Raw genomic sequence first — 24,036 nt, forward strand, 5'->3', positions numbered from 1 at the left:
GGGCTGGCAGCTACACCCTGAAGTCAGCATGAATTGTTTATATAACCTTCAATCAGGAATTCAGAATAGACTAAAGTATTTTTCACCAGAGCAGAGATTGTTGCATATTAGTATAACAGGTTTTAGTGAGACAAGCTAGCTGTCAAGTGCAGCATAAACCCCTTTCAGCCATTTCACTAAAAATACCCCCTCACCTTCTAGTACATATAAATTACATCTCTCTGGAAAACATGAAAACATTTCCCCCCAGTATTTCAGAGCAACTAAAACTGTAAAATTTGGAGTAAACAACTAGAAGATGCCCCAAGCCATTCTGTTTTCTAGAGAACCCCAATATGTTAACTTGAAGTAGGACTTTGCAGACTGTACACATTGTGGGGTATAATTTGACATTTCCCTGCGTTAGTAAAATTTTTGACACACAAGATGAGTGTTGCAGAAATTGCACGTAGAATAATATCTTTTATCAAAGTCAGTAATATTAAACAATCACAGGTTACTTTTCAAATGGCTAACATTTGTCAGGAGAATGTCTGTCTGAGTTTACTTGACCTTTCTGGTCTAAAAAGGTTTGATTATTTTGAGGTAGAAATTTAAGTCAATATGGAAAATTACCTTTTTCTTACAAACCGAATCTGACTGGGGCCCACTATATACATGTTGTGCAATCATCACAGTTCAGATTACCCCAAGTTCTGCAGACCACTTCCCTTCTGCGTCCACAGGCAGGCACAAATTTGGAAATACTCTTTTAAAACATAAGTTTCTGTTGTAATTCTTCAGTGATCTTGATTAAATATGCCATGTTCCATTTCTATTTTCTGATACTAATAAAATTATCTATGTTTTTCCCTTAATTTTTTTTAAAAAAAGCAGATCACAGATTTATCTGAGCATTGTTAAATAATTAAACCACTTTTTTTCTCTCAGAACTATAGTTTGTGTCTTTTGTCTTTTTTATCCATTGTCTCATCTTTGAAGTACTGTCATAAAACTATCTGGTGAGTATTTTTCACCCCATTAGTGTATCAAGGAAAAGTAAGGACATAATTATTTTTGAAAAAGTACTATATAGGTAGGTATAGCTTAATGAACCCAGAGTAAGTTTCAATCCCTGCTCTGAAGAGCTTACAATCTACTGAACAGTGCTTATGAACTGGCCGGTGTTTATGTAATTGCATTGCTGAATGCTTGCCTAATCTGGAAGAGCTATCCAGAAAGGTTTGGAAGAAGTAATTGTGATGATTAAGCTTGTGCACACGTTTGTGCCAGACAGAATATTATATGTTCTCTCTGGGGCGAAAGAGACTTTCCACAGGATGTCTGCATTTTGTGGTTTAAAAAAAAAAAAAAAGTGCACTTACAGATGTATTCTGTAGGGTTGCTTTGATGTGGAATATTAACCTGGAGACCTTATTGTCACAGGATATTATTGAAGCAAATAGTTTCGTGAGATTATTTGTGACTTGGGAATTAAGCTTTTGTGAGTGTAAGTGTGTACTTAAACTGATGTTTGGTGTGAATTTTGCCCTGATTGTTTCATCATAAGATGAATATTTTACACATTATGAACAGCCCCCCTCCCCCAACTGTCTATGTCCAGACACTACAGACAAACCTATAACAATATAAAATTCAGATATATTGTAGAACATTCTATGGTAACCCGTGGTAGCTGATAATTTTTTTCATGGAAATTTTAAAAGGTTTAACTAAAACAAGTAATATAGCCCTCCCTTACTGTCCCCTGTAGAGGGAAGAGCATCTTCGCAAGCAGGTTGGCTAACCTAGTGAGGAGGGCTTTAAACTAGGTTCAGCGGGGGAAGGAGACCAAAGCACTGAGGTAGGTAGGGACGTGGGATACTGGGAAGAAGCACGAGCAGGAGAGCGTGAGGGGGAGGGCTCCTGCCTCATATTGAGAAAGAGGGAGGATCAGTGAGCTATCTCAAGTGCCTATACATAAACACAAGAATCCTGGAAAACAAGCAGGGAGAACTGGAAGTCCTGGCACAGTCAAGGAATTATGATGTGATTGGAATAACAGAGACTTGGTGGATAACTCACATGACTGGAGTACGGTCATGGATGGATATAAACTGTTCAGGAAGGACAGGCAGGACAGAAAAGGTGGGAGAGTTGCATTGTATGTAAGAGAGCAGTATGACTGCTCAGAGCTCTGGTATGAAACTGCAGAAAAACCTGAGAGTCTCTGGATTAAGTTTAGAAGTTTGAACAACAAGAGTGATGACGTGGTGGGAGTCTGCTATTGACTACCGGACCAGGGGGATGAAGTGGACGAGGCTTTCTGCCGGCAACTAACGGAAGTTACTAGATTGCAGGCCCTGGTTCTCATGGGAGACTTCAATCACCCTGATATCTGCTGGGAGAGCAATACAACGGTGCACAGACAATCCAAGAAGTTTTTGGAAAGCATAGGGGACAATTTCCTGGTGCAAGTGCTGGAGGAACCAACTAGGGGCAGAGCTCTTCTTGACCTGCTGCTCACAAACTGGGAATAATTAGTAGGGGAAGCAAAAGTGGATGGGAACCTGGGAGGCAGTGACCATGAGGTGGTTGAGTTTAGTATCCTGACACAAGGAATAAAGGAGAGCAGCAGAATACGGACCCTGCACTTCAGAAAAGCAGACTTTGACTCCCTCAGGGAACTGATGCGCAGGATCCCCTGGGAGAATAACAATCGGGGGAAAGGAGTCCAGGAGAGCTGGCTGTATTTTAGAGAATCCTTATTGAGGTTACAGGGACAAACCATCCCAATGTGTAGCAAGAATAGTAAATATGGCAGGCGACCAGCTTGGCTTAACAGTGAAATCCTTGCTGATCTTAAACACAAAAAAGAAGCTTACAAGAAGTGGAAGATTGGACAAATGACCAGGGAAGAGTATAAAAATATTGCTCGGCTATGCAGGAGTAAAATCAAGAAGGCCAAATCACACTTGGAGTTGCAGCTAGCAAGAGATATTAAGAGTAACAAGAAGGGTTTCTTCAGGTATGTTAGCAACAAGAAGAAAGTCAAGAAAAGTGTGGGCCCCTTACTGAATGAGGGAGGCATAGCGACAGAGGATGTGGAAAAAGCTAATGTACTCAATGCTTTTTTTTGCCTCTGTCTTCACGAACAAGGTCAGCTCCCAGACTACTGCACTGGGCAGCACAGCATGGGGAGGAGGTGACCAGCCCTCTGTGGAGAAAGAAGTGGTTCGGGACTATTTAGAAAAGCTGGACAAGTCCATGGGACCGGATGCGCTGCACCCGAGAGTACTAAAGAAGTTGGCGGATGTGATTGCAGAGCCATTGGCCATTATCTTTGAAAACTCATGGCGATCAGGGGAGGTCCCGGACGACTGGAAAAAGGCTAATGTAGTGCCCGTCTTTAAAAAAGAGAAGGAGGAGGATCTGGGGAATTACAGTACAGTCAGCCTCACCTCAGTCCCTGGAAAAATCTTGGAGCAGGTCCTCAAGGAATCGATTCTGAAGCACTTAGACGAGAGGAAAGTGATCTGGAACAGTCAGCATGGATTCACCAAGGGCAAGTCATGCCTGACTAACCTAATTGCCTTCTATCATGAGATAACTGGCTCTGTGGATGAGGGGAAAGCAGTGGACATGTTATTCCTCGACTTTAGCAAAGCTTTTGACACGGTCTCCCACAGTATTCTTGCCAGCAAGTTAAAGAAGTATGGGCTGGATGAATGGACTATAAGGTGGATAGAAGGCTGGCTAGATTGTCGGGCTCAACGGGTAGTGATCAATGGCTCCATGTCTAGTTGGCAGCTGGTATCAAGTGGAGTGCCCCAAGGGTCGGTCCTGGGGCCAGTTTTGTTCAATATCTTCATTAATGATCTGGAGGATGGCATGGATTGCACCCTCAGCAAGTTTGCAGAAGACACTAAACTGGGAGGAGAGGTAGATACGCTGGAGGGGGAATAGGATACAGAGGGACCTAGTCAAATAAGAGGATTGGGCCAAAAGAAATCTGATGAGGTTCAAAAAGGACAAGTGCAGAGTCCTGCACTTAGGACGGAAGAATCCCATGCACCACTACAGACTAGGGACCGAATGGCTAGGCAGCAGTTCTACAGAAAAGGATCTAGGGGTTACAGTGGACGAAAAGCTAGATATGAGTCAACAGTGTGCCCTTGTGGCCAAGAAGGCCAATGGCATTTTGGGATGTATAAGTAGGGGCATTGCCAGCAGATCGAGGGATGTGATTGTTTCCCTCTATTCGACATTGGTGAGGCCTCATCTGGAGTACTGTGTCCAGTTTTGGGCCCCATACTACAAGGAAGATGTGGAAAAAATTGGAAAATGTCCAGCAGAGGGCAACAAAAATGATTAGGGGACTGGAACACATGATTTATGAGAAGAGGCTGAGGGAATTGGGATTAGTTTGTTTAGTCTGCAGAAGAGAAGAATGAGGGGGGATTTGATAGCTGCTTTCAACTACCTGAAAGGGGGTTCCAAAGAGGATGGATCTAAACTGTTCTCAGTGGTAGCAGATGACAGAATGACGAGTAATGGTCTCAAGTTGCAGTGGGGGAGGTTTAGGTTGAATATTAGGAAAAACTTTTCACTAAGGGGGTGGTGAAGCACTGGAATGCGTTACCTAGGGAGGTGGTGGAATCTCCTTCCTTTGAAGTTTTTAAGGTCTGGCTTGACAAAGCCCTGGCTGGGATGATTTAGTTGGGGATTGGTCCTGCTTTGAGCAGGGGGTTGGACTAGATGACCTCCTGAGGTCCCTTTCAACCCTGATATTCTATGATTCTGTAATCCATCCACACACTTCCCTCCTGACAGTCCATTCCCTCTGCACAGATCCCCCACTCATGCAAAATGGTCAGTTGACACAAGTAGTTGCTGTTTTCTGGGTCTGCATAAGCTGTCAGTGAAATCTGTGGGAGTTATTTTAATTATGTTTTACACTCAATTTACAATGGCATGAATATCTATACAAGATGAAGGGCACTGGAGGGAGAATTGGGCCCACAGAACTTGGTATATGGTTTTTCAATTAGATAACTTTTATTGAAATTATGTTGCTGATTTCTATTTAAAAAGAAAAAGCTCAGTCCATCCTGTAAACTTTGCCAGCCACGTGGTCTGACTTCTGTTAAGTTTTCATAACCAAATGAAATATCAAATTTTTGTTCCTTCATAGTGGCCAAATGCATCCGATGAAGTGAGCTGTAGCTCACGAAAGCTTATGCTCTAATAAATTTGTTAGTCTCTAAGGTGCCACAAGTACTCCTTTTCTTTTTGTAAACGGACAGAAACTTAGAAATTGGCCATCCTGGCAAATTATCTCAATTTAAAGGCTGTGTTAAGTTTTCTGATTCAGAATTGGCATCAACCCTTTATTGTAGTTTCACAATTTCTTACTGCTTTATAATATAGGATATGCTTGGTAAAAAGAGATCTCCTGTAGGGCACTTCATATATTTTGCAATAGGATTCTTTTCATGTTAGGAAATTACTTTTTTTTTGAGTAATCTGCACATTTTAGGACCTGTGCACTTTACTGAAATAGCTTACATTTACAAGACAGTTCAGTAATGTCACAGAAGAAATTGCATCTGAATGTAAGGTTTTTATCTATAGTGTGTTAAGTGCTTTATACAGTCTATTTTTAAAAATCATTTGATATAGGACATTCACCATTGATCTTCAGTGACAGTTCCACAATCTAAAAGCTGTTCTCTGTTGCTCAGTTTCATCCCATGACTTCTTATTTATCCTCCCTTGGATTGCCTTAAACAAAAATGTACTGTAGTACGTGTAATTTAATTTTTTATTCTACCCTTTGCATTAACGACCAGATGTACAAATATATTTAGGTCTGTAAAAATGCAGATAAGTGCCTCATAGGATTTAGAAAAGCACCCAAGCAGGTTAAGTGCCTAACTCCCATTGGGGAGTTAAACATCTACCATGTTTAAGCTTTTCTGTTAACTCCACAAGGCACCTATCTTGCCATCCTTAGGCAAATCTGACCCTAACTGACTATCATACTGCCAAGTAGCATTTCAGGTAATATTACATATAGCTCAGTAGGTTAGGGTGTTGACTTGAGTGTCTTTCCACTTGTCAAGAACATTGCTTTTCTACTTATGAGTATTATTAAGCAAATTTGGCTAGAACAACTTGCAAATGATTCACAAAGAGAACAATAAAGATTTTATAGGCTTAGTTAAAATACTTACTTAAAACACATTTTACCAAAATGGTTTCCTGATGGAGCAGGCTGCTGTATTCATACTTCTGCTTTATCCTCTTCTGTATATATCAAATGATACTAACTGTGGTGTAAAAATAATTTAAACCTTCTTTTATGCATGAGATCTGTTGTGAAAGATGCTGTTTCAGAGAATTTTAAGAGCTGAAATTTCTTCATAATTGAAACTTGTTTAATTCAAATAATATATTTGGGATTTGATGTATTCCAGATTCCTACCAGCTTTGGGTACAGTCTTTCTGACAACCACTATGGAGAAGATTGAAGAACAGTTTGCTAATCTGCGCATAGCAAAACGTGCACTAACTGAAGACCCCACTTACTTACTGGATATAGATGTTTCAAAATCTGTTCAAGCAGAAAGCAACCACATAGTTGCTGTTTCATGTTCCAATAAATCAATTAAAGTATATAATAGAGAAACGTTAAACTTGCTAAGGGAGTATAGTGGCCATCCTGGGTTACTTAATGGAGTCAGATTTGCTCATACAAGTGAGAATATGTTGTTTTCAGCATGCAGTGATGGCACAATAAAATGTTGGGATATTCGCTTAGCTACTCGGGAAACTGTACAATTATTCAGTGGTTATCCTTCAAATGTTTTCATCAGTTTTGATATTAATTGCAGTGATCTTATAGTTTGTGCTGGGACAGAAAAAGTTGAAGAGGACACATTCATGGTGTTTTGGGATGCAAGAAGTAATACAAACTATGCATGCACAGCTAAAGAGCCCTTAGGAACCTATTCAGAGACTCACAATGATGATATCACTAAAATATGTTTCCATCCTATCAAACCCAATTTGGTAGTCTCTGGATCAACTGATGGATTGGTTAATGTGTTTGATATTAACAAGGAAAATGAAGATGATGCTTTGATTGCAACTTGTAATTCGAATTCATCGGTAAGTTTTATTGGTTGGTCTGGGAAAGATTATAAACAGGTATATTGCATGACGCATACAGAAGGATTTTGTTGGTGGGATCTTACTCAAATAGATACTGAGGAACCAATGACTTTGTTGCAGATTCTAGATGTCAGAGAAGTAGTCTTCATTGAAAATAGCAACTTAAACTATCTAATAGGTGGCTTGTACCATGAAAAGGCAGACAAATTGTTTGTTGTTGCTGGAACAGCTATGGGAAACATTCACCTAATAAACTGTGGCATTGATGGACTGAGCCTTGTGGGCACCCTTCATGGAGGGCACTCTGCTACAGTTCGCTCATTCTACTGGAACATGACAGATGATTCTTTGTTGACTGGTGGAGAGGATGCACAGCTGTTGTTATGGAAACCTGGAGCTGTGGAAAAGTCCCTTGTAAAGAAGGCATCTATGAAAATTGCTTCCTCTGTTCAGCAGCGAGTGAGAGTTCACAGCACCTCTCTCAAAAGCAAGAAAAAGTAAAATTATGAAAATGGGACTATTAAATTTGCAGAGCTCACTGTTCTGAGCAATGTATTTGGGATGGTGATTTATTTGCAGTATGTGGCAAATATAATTTAGTATGTAAATTTTACCTAGAAATGACCCTCACTTTATCACGTGAATAACTATTTAAAAAAAAGCAACTGATACTTATTAAAAGAGTAAACATTTACTTTGTATTCATTGAACAAAGTATGTCTTAAAATATTGTATATTTTTATAACAAATTTATTATATCAAATAAAATATATTGGCACAGAGATCTTGGATTAGAATAAACGCCTGCAACTTGTACACTTTATATTACTGCCCACAGTGTTTCACAGATGTTTCAATGTTTTGGCCATATTTTAAAAGATTTCAGATTTGTAGGCATCTTTTTCTTACTTGCCTTACCAATAATTTAATGAATGAAATTGCTAAATAAATCAAAGACTTAGTGTTACTTTCTTACTAAGTACTTATTGATGAAATAGAGAGAGGGTATTGTTTTGCTCTATTCTCTCACTATTTAATGACAAGTATATAAACAGTAGTTCACAGAACACATTTAATGGAGAAGTGTGTTTGTTCTAGAAAACAGTAATACTTACTATATCCAAAGTACATGTAGCCTTTTTTATGCTTATGAAAAGTGTTATAATTGACAGTATCTGGAGATATTTTTTCTAATCAACACACCCAGTCTATGAAAATTGCAAGCTACCCCACACTATCCTGGCAATGTATCTCAATACTGACCTGGAAGCACCACCTATAAAGATTGAGGAGGTAGGTCAGTCTCAGTGGGTCACAGGAATTGATGCATATGATCTCCCCAATGCTCCATCTAGTCCACTACTTGTTTTTGAATGCCATCCCACATGCCTCATAGGAAGATACAAAAAAATTTCAGAATGAAGTTATGGAATAACCTGCCTATAGAGAGTTTCTTTTTCACTGTCTTTAGCTTCTGCCCTGCAATATATGCACAGTAAGTAACTAGACTCTTTACAGCACAAATACTACTCTCTGTGGACACCTCTCTAAGAGCAATGAGATTTCACTAATCTCACCAAACAGCCGTTGGGTGGTGTAAAAATTACCGTGTACCTTCTATGTTGTTGTTTGTCTCATTCTGCCCCTCTGGCACATTTTAACCTCTGTGCCTCTCACTCAGTACTCTGAAAGTTGCCTTTAACGCATTCTTCCCTCCCTAAGATTGTAGTAACATTCATATCAAATGTATCAGTCGGTAATTACCCTTCATTTAACAGATAAGTACTATGCTTCAGTGAACCTTAAACAAATGTAAGAATTGGTATTTTACAGACTAGACCGAGCATGGAATCAAAAGGATTGTAAGTTTAATACACACATAAGTACTTTGTAGATATTTATAGACTGCATCTAAACTTGAAAATACCCTGTAGTTTGAAGTAAAAATGGTGTTTAATTCACTGTGCATCAAGGGTAATTTATTTTCAGCTATCCCACAAGTATGGTTAATACTACATGTTATAAACATACCTGGATAAATCTCTGGAAATGAGTCCTCTCCAAATACACATGCATCAAGTTTCCTTCTGATATTTATACTAAACAATGTTTTGGTATTTTTATATAGCTAGGGGATATTTAGCTTTATGCTCACTTCATACTTGTCCTTTGGTCATGATGAAGGTATGATTACATTGCATTTATTAGCACTAAAGGTTCCTTTAAAGCACACTTTCAACATCAATATCCTGCTTCTCTGAATAGTTTTTATCTATTGTTATTACAAGTTACACCTATTAATATCAAAAATTATTGTTCTGTATCTTGTTTACTTTGTACACTGGAAACCATTTTTTTTAATGGTTGGTGTCACGGTTACAGGGCTCAACATACCCTGTTCTCAAGCCTCTCACTTTCTCCTGTCTTGGGGTGGAATCACACAACTCTCCCTTTCAGAGCGGGCCTTTGGCTACAGCCCAACTGCCACATGAGCATCAACTAATACCTCTTTCAGACACTGTCTTCCATAGAGACCACCTTCAGCAGGAAGGCGCTACAAGCAGTGGCCCAGTAATAGTATTGCCTTTTAAGCAACCTTCATGGGAGGAGATTCCTTTTCTAATTCATTCTATTTTACTTTCTCCTTATCACTCCCTACTTCTGTTTCATTGCTTGCTACTTCCCAGATGTAATAGAATTATGGGAGACTCTGGACTGCAGAATGGAATATTTCTAACCCAATACTTTCCTTTCTGCTAGCAGTCTCCCCTACAATTCTACCCACCCTGGATGGCTCGTTAGCCAAGGAGGTCAGCATTTTGTTTGGACGGTTACTATGCAGACAGTTGCTTACAGTACATAGTTCATGAGTTGGCATTTGTTGTTAATATCTTTCTACGAATTTTACACAGCTTTGGAATATGATCGCCATATTTGGGGTCGGGAAGGAATTTTCCTCCAGGGCAGATTGGAGAGGCCCTGGAGGTTTTTCGCCTTCCTCTGTAGCATGGGGCATGGGTGACTTGAGGGAGGCTTCTCTGCTCCTTGAAGTCTTTAAACCATGATTTAAGGACTTCAATAGCTCAGACATAGGTGAGGTTTTTTGTAGGAGTGAGTGGGTGAGATTCTGTGGCCTGCGCTGTGCAGGAGGTCGGACAAGATGATCAGAATGGTCCCTTCTGACCTTAGTATCTATGAATCTATGACTCATCTGGTGGCAAGTGGGAGGAGGAGGCACGGCCAGCACATGCTGTGTCACAGCTTTGAACTGCCTCTGGACACAGCAGAATCGAGGGGAGCAGTCCAGACATAACAGAATTGTGATAGTTGCTGCTACTAAAATGGAAAATTTCTTACCTGATCATTTCCTATCTGTGTGCCTAAATGTAGGTTTCTAAAGAAATATGACCAGAACATCTGTTTTCCCATTCAACAGTCATTTTCCCATTCCAGTGGCTCCCTACTAACATACACTTTTTGAAACTAATTATGATTAGTATCAGTTTACTTAATATATCCACTGTTTTTTAGAAATATATTCTGTGCTTCATTTAAATCTTTCTTCTGCTACATTCCTTAATATGAATTTTAATGGTAATTCTTACAAGATAACAATAATTCAAATTTCAGAAGAAATCAAAATATACTTTAAAAAGGGATACAAATACTTTCAGAATTGTTCTTGGAATGGGGTTAATGTTAATGCAACTAATCTGTGCTCTGTTTATTGGCTAGTCCAATCTGTAAGAGCAGAGTAAAGTAGTTCAGAGTCATTTCCCCACCCCTCGTTGCTTAAGAACAATAGTTAACTTGAGAATATTTTCAGAATCTAGAAAATGTTCCTTATCAGAATTGGAACTATTTTAAAGCAAGTCAAATGTTAAGGCTGGATTACTTGATGTTGTTTGTTTTAGCTTATGCAGAAGCCCTATCTTTAGTCTAGCTTCTTATTTTGATTATTTTTCTGGTTCCAAAAAAAGACAGTAAAAGCAATGGTTTACTCAACTGTAATCATAAACACTTGAGAAAGATCTGGTGGTGACAAAATTATGCAATTAAAAGCAGCAGTGGAAGTGAATATATTTCACTTTAGCTCTGCACTACACACTACAGTCCTGCTTTTAAAAAAAGAAAGTCTGTCTATTGTATGATATAAATCTCAAAATATAATTCTTTTTTCAAAATTCTACTGAAATATTTTGATTTTCTTACAGTTGTCAGTTACTGAGAAAATATGCTATTTCTGGAGTTAAAACTTCCCACTGGGTGAAACTAAATTAAATATTGCTAATATTTTCAAGATAAGAAGGATTTTTGGACAAATGGTATTTGAGCGTCATTTTGTGTTGTCTGACTGAACAGGATGTGATTTTCCTCTAGGTGGCTCTGGAACCTCCAGAGGGCTCTCTCAACTCTAAGAGACTGATGCTGTGGTTCCTCTCCCCGCGACTCTGAATTTCTTATGCAGTTTGGGGTCCTGGTATCAATTTGTGAGAACTGGAGGTCTGGAAGGCATATGGGGGGGGGGTGTTGTGGATGTTTCCTGGGATCCTCCACCATTTTAGGTAGTCGTGCACCTAATTAGGGACCAGCACCTGATCTTTCATGGGCTCAGGGGAGCAGGAAAACCTGGAGACATCTGATGTGTGATATTGCCCATGGAGTGATCCTTATGTGCACATTAGGAGGCCCAGAAGGTGAAAACACTGAGCCATGGTTGGCCTCATGCACTCTCGTAGTGTGAAAGTGAGATCCTTCACCTCCTGGAATCTTTCTAGTGATGGACAGATTTTTGCCAACGAGGTGTCTATGTCCATTTGTATGTGAGATATCCTTGTCAAGGGACTCAAGGAAATTTTCTTGAAGTTTATTACAAAGCTGGGTACTTGCAAGAGATCCAGAATCCTAACTGTGGTGGTGTGCACTGCAGACTGGGTCAGAGCTCTGATCAGGATATCCTCCAGAAAGGGTAACCCTGCAACCTGACTCTGGCTATCATTACCACTAACATCTCTGTAAAAACTGTGGGGGCTCACGAGAGACCAAATGGGAGAGTTCTGTACTGGTAGTGGTTTGCGCTGTTAAGCAAACCTCAGAAGCGAAGCTTGTAGTGGTATAGGCAAATGTGAATATGAAGATATGCCTCTGCCAGATTCACTAAAGTTAGGAGGTCCCCATTGGGTAGGGATGATACCATCAAAGCTAGGATCTCCATCTGGAATTTTGTCGTCTTCATCCACTTGTTGAGTCTTTTCAGGTTGAGGATGGCTCTGACTCTCTCCGGTGCACTTCTGAACAACAAATAGGTGGAGTAGAATCCTGAGACCCTTTTTTCTAAGGGAACTCCTTCCATTGCTCCTTTGTCCATCAGCTGGTAGATCTCAGTTCAGATTAGTTTGTGCTGGGCAGAATCACTGGATACAGGAGTCTGGATGAAGAAAGGATGGGGTGAAGCCCCATGGCTTGCAGGAATTACCATAATTCACACTTTCACTTGTAATCCACGGGGCTAGTCTGATATATTTTATATAATTTGTTTTTCTCTGTTGGCTTGATCGATTATATTATTTTGGCTTATATTTTTGTGTTGAGTAATTTCAGCAGATGTTACTTCATTATATGTGGCTGTAATGCAAGGAACTTATAGGCTTGTATCCTGTATGATTAGCTAGAACAAGTTAGCATAAGTGGATGTAACCTTTGTCATAGATAAATGGCCTACCAGTTACCCTTTTTGACTTTGGGGAAATCTTATTTCCTCACCCACATAAATCTGAGGGTACACTTATTCTATAGGCTTGCATATTCTTACATATTAATAACATCCAAACATATTAATGCCGATTATCTCATTCTTGAAACCATTATCTTGGCCTGAACCGTTACTTCCATGTTCTTGTTATGTACCTTGTGGTTATTGGTATCCCAGAATTTTGGTAAACACAGTTCCCCAAATGCCTGGCTTTGTCCTCAGTGCGAATGTCCTTGCTGCACACCTGGAGGGTCCGTATGAAGTATTGAACTCTCTAAATTCTGTAATTCTGTAACCTAATTTTGGGATAAGAACCTAATTATCTTCTGGTCAGATCATTGGCATGCCTATAATAAGCCAGCCCTCTAAAATTAAAGTTAACACTTACCCACTTGTCTGTGGTCCACATGGACCATTCCTCTGAAAAGTGGGAAATTTTGTCACCTACAGTCAGGTCTGGGCAGAGGTATATTTGCTTGTTGTCACAGAATCATAGAAGTGTAGGACTGGAAGGGATCTTGAGCAGTCATCTATTCCAGTTCCTGCACTCAAGGCAAGACTATGTAACAACTAGACCATTCCTGATAGGTGTTTATCTAACCTGCTCTTAAAAACCCAATGACGGAGATTTCACAACCTCCCTAGGTAATTTATTCCTGTGCTTAACTATGACAATTAGGATGTTTTTCCTAATGTCCAACCTAAACCCCCCGTGCTGCAATTTCAGTCCATTACGTCTTATCTTATCCTTAGAGATTAACAAGAACAATTGTTCACTTTCCTTTTTGTAACAACCTTTTAAGTATCTGAAGACTGTTAGGATGCCCCCTCCCCCTCAGTCTTCTTTTCTTCAGACTAAACAAACGCAAATTTTTCAATCTTTCCTAATAGGTCATGTTTTCTAGACCTTTAATTATTTTTGTTGCTGTCCTCTGGACTTTTGCCAGTTGTCCACATCTTTCCTGAAATGGGGCACCCAGAACTGGACACAATACTGCATTTGTGGCCTTATCAGGAATAGAGTGGAAGAAATACTTTTCATGTCTTTCTTTCAACACTCCTGCTAATGCATACCAGAATGATGATTTTTTTTTTTGCACAACAGTGTTACCCTGTTGACTCATATGTAGCTTGTGATCCACTATAACCTCCAGATCCTACTTCTGCAGTACTCCTTCGTAGGTAGTCATTTCCCAATTTTGTATGTGTGCAGTTGATTGTTCACTTCCTAAGTGGTGTACATTGCATTTGTCCTTAATGAATTTCATCCCATTTACTTCAGACCATTTCTCCAGATCATTCTGAATTTTAATTCTATCCTCCAAAGCACTTGCAATCCCTCCCAGCTTGGTATCATCTGCAAGCTTCGTAAGTTTACTCTCTATGCCAGCGTTTCTCAAACTGGGGTCCATGGGCTCCATTGATCAACTCCTCCCCCTCTCTCAACTTCTCCCCTTCCCTTCCAGTGCCTCCTGCATGCTGGGGAACAGCTATTCAAAGGCATGCAGGAGGTGCTGGGAGGGAGGAGGAGCAGCTGGGACAGGACGTGCTCAAGGGAGGGATTGTGTCCAGGGCCGCTGGTCCTGCTGATCAACTCCTCCCACTCCCTCCTAGTACCTCCAGTTGTTCCCTGAGGTATAGGAGGCACTGGGATGGAGGAGGAGGAGGAGAAGGGATGTGGCACACTTGGGGAGGGGAGCATGGAAAGAGGGGAGGAAGAGGAGCGGCAGGGGTGGGTCTAGGGGGAAAGGTGGAGTGGGGGTGGAATCTGGGGCTGAGTGGAGAAGGCTTGGGGTCCATGAAAAAATTTAAATCAAAATGGGGGTCTTTGGGTTGCTAAAATTTGAGAACTGCTGCTCTATGCCATTATCTAAATCACTGATGAAAATACTGAACAGAACCAGATCCTGCCGGACTCTGCTTGAAATGCCCTTCCAGTTTAACTGTAAACCATTGATAACTACTCTCTGGGAACGGGTTTCAGAGTGGTAGCTGTGTTAGTCTGTATCAGCAAAAAGAATGAGGAGTACTTGTGGCACCTTAGAGACTAACAAATTTATTTGGGCATAAGCTTTTGTGGACTAAAGCCCACTTCATCAGATGCATGCAGTGGAAAATACAGTAGGAAGATTATATATTTCAGATAACATGAAAAAATGGGTGTTGCCATACCAACTCTAACAAGACTAATCAATTAAGGTTGGCTATTAGCAGGAGGAAAAAAAACTTTTGTAGTGATAATCAGGATTCTGTGACTTCTATGACCTCCATGACTAAATCGCAACTGTACTTATCACCTTATTATCTTCTAGGTGTTTGCAAATTGATTGCTTGATTATTTGCTCATTATCTTTCCACATACTGAAGTTAAGCTGACTAGTCTGTAATTCCCTGGGTTGTCTTTATTTCTCTTTTTATAGATTGGCTCTATATATTTGCCCTTTTGCAGTCTTCTGGCATCTTTCCCCTCTTCCATGAGTTTTGAAGATAATTGCTAATGGCTCAGATATCTCCTCAGTCGGCTCCTTGAGTATTCTAGGATGTTTTTGATCAGGCAAAACTTGAAGACATCTAACTTGTATAAGTAATTTGTAACTTGTTCTTTCCTAATTTTAGCCTCAGATCCTACCTCATTTTCACTGGCATTCACTATATTAGACTTCCAATCACTAGTAAACTTTTTGGTGAAAACTGAAACAAAAAAGTTGTTTTAACATTTCTGCCATTTCCTGTTATTTCCACAATTTCTGTTGTTGTCTTTCTTCCTTCCCTATCCTGTCCATGGTCTTCCTCTTGCTTTTCATGTATTTATATAATATTTTCTTGTTACCCTTAACATCTCTAGTTAGTTTAATTTTGTCTTTACACGCTTGTGTTGTTTGATAATATTCATCATTTGTAATTTGACAGTTTCTACTTTTTGTAGGACTCTTTGCATTTCAGAGCATTGAAGATCTCCTGGTTAAGCTAGTGGCCTCTTACCTTACTTCCCATCTTTCTTACACAGTGGGATAGTTTGCTGGGCTCTTGGGGTCTGTGGGACCACCTCTGGGCTTTCTGCTCAAGCCTCAGTTCGAAGACTTACCCTTGGTGAATCTAGTATCTTTTCTCTGGTACTTCTGTGAAGAGGATGGGTGAAAGGAGACTGTCTGCCAGAAAGTGAGCTTATACTCCCTTCTTGGACCACTCTGAGGAGACAGGAGGGCCTGCTTTAATTTTGCAGCATTTTCTGCCACTATCTTATCTAGCTTTTATCCAAAGAGGAGAGATCGTGTGAATTAGAGGAGCACAGACTTGCTTGGAATGAGCGTCTATCTTCTGGGGGCAGAGTCATATATCATATATGCCTCCTGGCTGCTGTGCTGGATGCCATAGCCCCAGGTGAGAATCTTATTGCATCGACTACAGTGTCAGCCATGAATGCTGTTGCCCGGGAAATTTTCTTAAGTATGCAGCTGATGTCTGGGTAGTCTCTGTCCTTCAGGGCCCTAAAGTCCTCCAGCCAGTACAGCATAGTTCTTGCAAAGCATGTTGGCTGGGAGGGACACACTGAGGGTGGCTGAGGAAGCTTTGAAATCCCTTCGGAGGATGGCTTCCACTTCCCTAAGGACCTAACAGAGAGGAAATAATTCCCCTTCTGAAGGAATAACCATATCCTTAACCAGGGAGGTAACTGCAGAATCAACCTTTGGGACTTCAGTAAGAGTATTCTTTGTTTCTTGTATCTATGGTTGTGCTTGTTAATATATTTACCTCTCATCAGGTTTTTCCAGTTCCTTCCTGATCACATCCTCAAAGAAGGAGTGCTGAGGAATCGCTGCCTTTGGGGAGGATTTTGAGGAAAGGTATTTGTTTGGGGGCTTATCCTCAAGAGCCTGCTCAGGTTGGATCTGGATGGTGACCACAATCTTTTTGCAGATGACCTCAAACTTCTCCAGGGGAATAAAATATTGTTGCATTTTTTCTAAGTCCTGCTCAGATTTGGAGCTTGAAAGTTCTCCTTTCTCAGTAGAGGAGGTGGGGTCTGAGTCAGAGGACAAGTACCTTCGGGATTGTTTTGCACTTTTTCTTCTTTTGGGGCTTTTTGACTTTTTGGCATGCTTTGCGGTTGTTACTGACTGGATGTGGCCAGAGCACAGTCTTTTGTGGTTTGCCTTGTGCAGAGCTTGGAACCCTCTAGCAACTTCTCCTTCTGAGTCCTCCCCTTCAGGATCCCACTCCTCTTGAGTGGGGACGGGCCTCATTAACAGAGTTCCCTGACTGGAATTGGGATGGAGGGGAGCTGGATATGAGCCCTGGAGAGGAAAGCTTCTAGAATTCATTGGAAGATGACTCTTCTGGAAGGACTCAACAAGGTCAGACTGAGGGATGACAGTCTCATGAATTCTCCAGAGAATGAGGAGTGAGATAGTCCCTTGCTATAAAGTACATTATTTTCCCCAATACTTTCACTTCTGGAGATGTTTTTTTGCCAAGCAGAGCCAAGGCACACTTATACAAACACACTCGCATCTGTTGTACCTGCAAATATCGTACTACCATGTGCTCAATTATGTGAGCAAATGAGGTCTGAAGCAGTTACATGTGGATGGCTCTTGTGAAAATCATAGTGGCTTAAAATACTCACCGGATGTTTTTAAAAGTAGGAATGGGGAGAGGGCCTTGTCTTGAGTTCTTTGATTCTTGGATGTTGACAAACTGAAGTGCTCTCCTGCTCTAAATTCCAGAGAATTGAGGATTGATACGTGGTACTCTTGAGAATGCAGTGACCTGAGGGGATCAGACTATGTAACCCTTATTGGTACAAGGAATTTTTCCACATCAGAAACCATGATACCTTAGATAGTCACTAAGTTGCTTGCAAATGGCCAGTTGCTATGGTCACATACTGTGTGTTTGTTACAAATTATGTTTTAGAATCTCTAGGAAACACTCTGCCCAACAGGACACTGAAAATAAAAGTACTGTACAGTCTGAGATTTGATTTGTTCAAGTTAAACAGAGATCTCTACTTCAAAATAGGGCCCTAGCCAAATCTGACGTCATGTTAAATTGCTGCTTTTATTAATTAGCTGAAAGAACAATAAACCCCTGTCCTATGGCAGTGAAAGGTCCATAAAGTCATTTTAAAATAAGATTATTCAGTGATATAAACAGGCTATTAGCAGTTATAAGGCCAGATCTCACAAACCTTATGGGAATATACATTCTCATTAAAACAGTCCTATTGAAGTCAAAGGTACATTGACTTAATTGGGACTACCTGTGAGCGTGAGGATTGCTTATGTAAAAGCTGCTAATCAGGCCCTTGATATCTGCAGTATTGAATGCTCTAGCTAAAGATGGGAAGAGATTTCCATTATAAACCTCTTCAATTGCTCATGAGCCTTAGGGCAGGTCTATGCTACGGGGTTAAGTTGACCTAAGTTACGCAACTCCAGCTACGTAAAAAATGTAGCTGGCGTTGACGTACCTTAGGTTGACTTATTGCAATGTCTACGCTGCATTGGGCCGATGGGAGAAACTCTCCCATCAACTTACCACCTTATGCTTCTCATTCCAGTGGAATACCAGAGTTGACGGGAGAGCAATCAGCGGTTGATTTGGTAGGTCTTCACTAGACCCCCACAGTGGATTGATCACTGCAGTATCGATCCATCGGTAAGTGGAGACAAGCCCTTAGTAACTAAAATCTGTTTGGGCCTAATTGACCAACTACCAGACTGTTTATTGATCAGAAATGCCAGTGGAAAATATTTGCTTGAATTCAACTTTCTTTTGTTAGATGAGCATAGAATGGTTGTTATGAGGGAATACTTTTTGATAATACACCAATAACGAGGGAGTACTGAATCTCTTAAGATTGTCAGTCTGCCTGCATGTATATTGAATTAAACTGATCACTCTATTATATATAATTTGAATTAATTCTTACAGTTAATGTTTCTACAATGCATTTAGCCTAATTGCTGAAGGGAGTATCAAGAACATTGTGGCAATAAAGGAATGGTAGAGGTCTTCCTGTACTTAAAATCTTTTTCAAAGCTCAGGCCATCATGTATTTTTTTTTTAAAGCATTTATTTAGCCAGAGTGCCTGCATGCTGTTACTGAGCCATAACTCTGTGGTCATTCATCAGCTATGCAAAACCTTGCACTCTGGTTTGTGTGATGATAGTATGGCTCTTCTTCACTGACCTCCTCTATTGACACCTCAATCTGGGACAGTTCCTCAGATTGCCACCTAAAAAGAATGGCTCAGGTGTGGGAATCTACCTCACGTCCTCAGTGTGAAGACTGATGTAAAGAATTAATTTAGCTTCTCCACAATGGCCATCTTTCTTGAATGCTCCTTTAGCAACTCAATCACCCAGTGGCCCCACTGATGGTTTGGCAGCCTTTCTGCTTCTGATGTATTTTTAAATTTTTTTTGCTGTTTTTGTATCTTTTGCTAGTTGCTCTTCATATTCTTTTTTGACTGCCTAATTATACTTTTAAATTTGACTTGTCAGAGTTTATTCTCCTATTTTTCCTCAGTAGGATTTGACTTCCAATTTTTAAAAGATGTCAGTTTGCCTCTGTTGTGGTTATTCTGGTTCAGGGGACAAGGTAGACCAGTGAGGGGTTGTCACCCTTTGCCCTACAACCCTGGGTGCCTTGCTTCTGTAGCTCCCAGCCTGGGATGCTCACAGTCAGCATGCAAGTCACAGCCTGAGTGTCTGTATTCTTGACAGCCCTTGTTTAGCAGCTCTGACCCCAGGAGAAGGGTTGCCAACCCTCCTGGTTTCGCTGGGAGTCTCCTGGAATCATGCTTTATCTCCCGCAGGCTACTTCAGACAAACCGGGAGATTTTGGGTGCTCACAGTCTGGGGCGGCAGTAGGGCTAAGGCAGGCTTCCAGAAGTGACCGGCACCGTCCCTGCGGCCCCTGGGGGAGGACAGGGGGTCTCTGTGTGCTGCCCCTGCCCTGAGCACTGACTCCACAGCTCCCATTGGCCAGGAACTGCACCCAAATGGGAGATGTGGGGGCAGTGCCTCTGGCCAGTGGTGCGCAGAGACCCCTTGGCCCACCACCTAGGAGCCTCTGCCACAGGGATGTGCTGGTCGCTTTTAGGAGCTGCCCAAGGTAAGCGCTGACCCCTTCCTGCACCCCAACCCCCTGTCCAAGCCCAGAGCCTGCACCCAAACTCCCTCCAAGCCTGATTCCATATCCCCGCCTGCACCTGGCACCCACTCCAGCACTCCAACCCCCTGCCCCAGCCTAGAGCCCATATCCCAACTCCCTCCCAGAGCCCACACCCCCTCTCGCACCCCAACCCCCTGCCCCTGCCTGGTGAAACTGAGGGAGGGAGGGGAAGAGTGAGCGGGGACAGTGCCTTGAAGAAGGGGTGGGATAGGGCATGGCCTCGGGGAAGGAGCAGGCTGGGAGGTGGGGCAAGGGTCTTTGGATTTGCGTGATTAGACAGTTGGCAACCCTACCCAGGAGCCTGTCTACAGCCCCACTCTGGCTTTGGTTACAAGCAGCCAGATGGCCCCAACACAATTCCAGTCCTGAATTTCCTCAAAACCATGTTCCCTGAAGAGTCCAGGTGATTTCTTGCTGTTCTTCCATTCTTGTGGGCTTCCCATCCCGCTGTATGATTTATATGTAAATGGAGCTTCCACGGTTTCTGATTCCACCATGCTTAAGTCACATAGGAGACAGGTAGATAGTCTGGGCAAACTGTACAGCCTAATATCAATGAGTATCCATAATTCCTTACTCAGTATTAGTACATACATTTTACAATGATATTAACCACCAGTTTGTCATTAGCTTTCAGAAAAGAGCTGAGTCGATACGCTCTTCTGATACAGTAATGTTGTATACAATCAGTTGATTCAATTGCTTATCACTTGAGGTTTAGATGCCCTACTTTTGAAATGGATTCTTTTGAGGGTTACCCTTCAAAGTAAAGTTTATTCAAGCTGTGAGGAAGGCAACATGGAGTCTGGTGGTGAAGGAAGCTCCTCGGTCTTTAATCCCCCACTTGTGTTTGCTGAAATGCAAATCATTCTGTTTCCTGCCATCTCCTCCCCCTGCTGTGTCTCAATGGTCCTGTTTCTGCTTTTTATGTCAATATCGACCTTCACTGTCTTTTTCTGCCTATTGAACTGATCAGAGAACCAAATACACATTCCTTTGTCTAAGACAGCCCTGTTTAATAACTCCGCGTAACATAACTGGTTTACACACACTTAAATCATAATTCCAGTATATATTCATAATCCTTAATATACATTGTGTACATACATCATTCAAGACTATTAATGATCAGTGAGTTATTAGTTTTCAAATGCTACCTCACAAGGCATATTTTGTACAAAGATTATTACAGTAGTGTGTGGGGTGTGAATATGAGGTGCTTAGCTTCACAGCTTTTAATCACCTCTTTTACTCTGTTTAGTCATGGAGGAATTTTCTGGTCCTCTTACTGTTTGTTTTGATTTAGGGTATAGATTTAGTTTGAGCCTCTATTATGGTATTTTTAAATAGTTTCTCTGCAGCTTGCAGACATTTCAATCTTGTGACTGTTCCTTTTAATTTCTGTTTAATCAGCTTCCTAATTTTTGTGAAGTTCTGCTTTTTGAAGTTAAATGTGACTGTGGTGTGTTTCTTTGGCATTTTCCCCCCTACAAGGATGTTAAATTTTAATTACATTATGGTGACTATTACTCAGCAATTCAGCTGTATTTGCCTCTTGGACCAGATGCTGTGTACCACTTAGGATGAAATCAAGAATTGCTTCTCCACTTGCGGGTTCCAGGACTAGCTTCTCCAAAAAGCTGTCATTAATGGTGTCTAGAAATTCTATCTCTGTGTTGTATCCTGAGGTGACACGTACCCAGTCAAAATGGGATAGTTGAAATACACCATTATTATTTCTGTTTTTTGTAGCCTCTCTAATTTCCCCAAGAATTTCACAAGCACTGTCACCATCCTGGTCATGTGGTCAGTAGTATATTCCTATTGCTATATTCTTATTATTCAAGCCTGGAATCCATATAGATTCTGTGGTACAGTTGGATTCATTTAAGATTTTTATTATATTGGACTCTATCCTTTCTTTCACATACACTGCCACTCCCTCACCAGCATGACCTACTCTGTCATTCCTAAATATTTTGTACCCTAGTATTACCATGTCCCTTTGATTATTATTGTTCCACCAAGTTTCTGTGATGCCTCTTATATCAATATCCTCACTTAACACCAGGCACACAAATTGACTCATCTTAGTATTTAGACATCCAGCATTTGTATATAAGCACTTATAAAATTTGTCAGTATTTAGTAGTCTGCCTTCATGTGATGTAATTGGACGAGACTCTTTTCATTTGACTTTCTCTTCAGTTCCTACTTGTACTTTCTTTGGTTTAAGTGTATTTGCTTCTGGCTGCTTCTCTGCACCCGGAGCTGTGTTTTTTGGCAGAAAAGAATTCCAAATGAAGGATTTCTTTCTTTCATTTACTTTTTAATGAAGTCTGTCTCTCTTTCCATGGTATGAGTTAGGCCAATGAGGTGGAGAACTAAGGGCTCAATATATACAGGTCTGCCCCAATGGCAGATGGTCTGGATTAGCTCCTGAAGATGATACTCTATACTCGGACTGCTCTTCTTTGGCTGGTCAAAGCCATTTACATTATTTTTCTTTGTATTTTGTTGTCCTGTCTTTATATTGATGATTTTTCAATTGCACTCACAGTTTTATAGCAAAGCCACAAGCTACACTGTGTTGAACTAGTAAAAACTTTGGAAGCAGAGACATTTTACCATTCTCCACTCCCCATTAAACCAGGCATTGTGACAACTTTCCCTCATCAAATGAACTTTCTGCTTGAATTCACTGCCAACATCTGCTCCAAATAGTCAACATTTCTTTCTTTCTCTCTCTCGGTCATCTTCCTATGCATCAGGATGACTCATTACAATTAACTAAACAAAGCAATGCCCATACAATAATCTTTTAACTTTGATTTGCATTATGGATTTTTTAATCTTAGAATTGACAACCCAGGAGGAGAGAAAGAAGGCTTGGGATCCTGCCCCTGAGAAAATGGTTTACCCAGAACAACGGAAAAGGCCTGTGGGAGGCAGAGCGGGAAGCAGCCCAGGTAAAGAGCAGCAAGGTTAGAGATTGTGCAGACCTTGGCTGCTAAGTGTAGGGTCTCTGGGCTGAAACCAGGAGTAGCAGGTGGGCCCTGGATCACCTACCAACCACTGGGAAGTGGCACAGAATTGTGGGAGACATCAACAAGACAGCTGGTCTGGAGGGACTCTGGTGCTTCAGAAAGGGGGGAACTACACAGTAACCTAGCCAGAGTGCTGAGTTGCAAAGAGAGAGCGAGCACTCCGAGTCGCAGAGAGAGAGAGGCTGTGGGGCGAACAAACAATGGAAGGGGACACAAGACCAGCAGCCACAAGGAGGGGCTGATTCCCCAGATGCAGCCACAAGGAGGGGCTTCAGCTGTGAGTGAACCCCATTAAAAGTTAAAATAGTAAAAATTGAGTGTCATATTTTTATGCAGCCAGTGTATCTTTCTAGTGCTATATGGATGTACCCAGTATCTGTAATAAAACAGGACACTGGAGAAATCATGAATGATGGCATAAAAGTCCTTTCTGGTTATTTCACAAATATTGCTAAAGGGTTTAAATAGATACATTGATTGATTACTTTCTGGGGAACCCCTTCCAGCCAATTACAGATAGCATACCCCTCCACTGGCTCAACCTGGGCCATGGGTTGGTACCTCTTCCTACAGCTGTATGATTTCTGTGTCTTCCAACGACAGGGTAAGGCACACACCAATGCAGATTTCGAGGCGGGGTAGGGAGGAGGACAAGGAAGGACACCAGACAGGTGCCCTCTTGAGGGGGAGGGGTTAATTAACACCTTTCTCAGCTAAATATGATGGGGTGTAGTTACTAAATATGACTGGGTGCACTGGAGCGGAAGGGGTTAAGGCTGCACTCTTAGCAGTGGAAGCCACGCCCCCTCAACCCTGCTGGGCATGCTCCAATTGCTGCTGCAGTATAAAAGGGAGCAGCCTGGCTCAGTCTGGGCTGACCACTGAGGAGGAAGGACACA

General features: G+C 41.3%; 1 protein-coding gene across 12 annotated transcripts in view; it reads left to right on the forward strand.

The window, feature by feature from the left end:
- Positions 1-23,535, forward strand: part of WDR89 (WD repeat domain 89) — a 116,857-nt gene extending 93,322 nt beyond the window's left edge. For 7 of the 12 annotated variants that reach the window (XM_038405832.2, XM_043516976.1, XM_043516975.1 and 4 more), the window contains one exon: positions 6,459-9,116. In XM_038405832.2, the coding sequence (XP_038261760.1) occupies positions 6,499-7,656 (1,158 nt within the window). In that variant the 5' untranslated portion in view covers positions 6,459-6,498 and the 3' untranslated portion in view covers positions 7,657-9,116. Of the gene's footprint in view, positions 1-981; positions 1,002-1,753; positions 2,040-6,458; positions 9,117-11,535; positions 12,735-22,948 lie in introns of those variants that run through there. The other 5 variants (XM_043516977.1, XM_043516979.1, XR_006282222.1 and 2 more) reach the window with 4 other exon arrangements.
- The last annotated feature ends 501 nt before the right edge of the window (positions 23,536-24,036 follow it).

This window comes from Dermochelys coriacea, chromosome 6, assembly GCF_009764565.3.
Source record: "Dermochelys coriacea isolate rDerCor1 chromosome 6, rDerCor1.pri.v4, whole genome shotgun sequence".
NCBI lineage: Eukaryota > Metazoa > Chordata > Testudines > Dermochelyidae > Dermochelys > Dermochelys coriacea.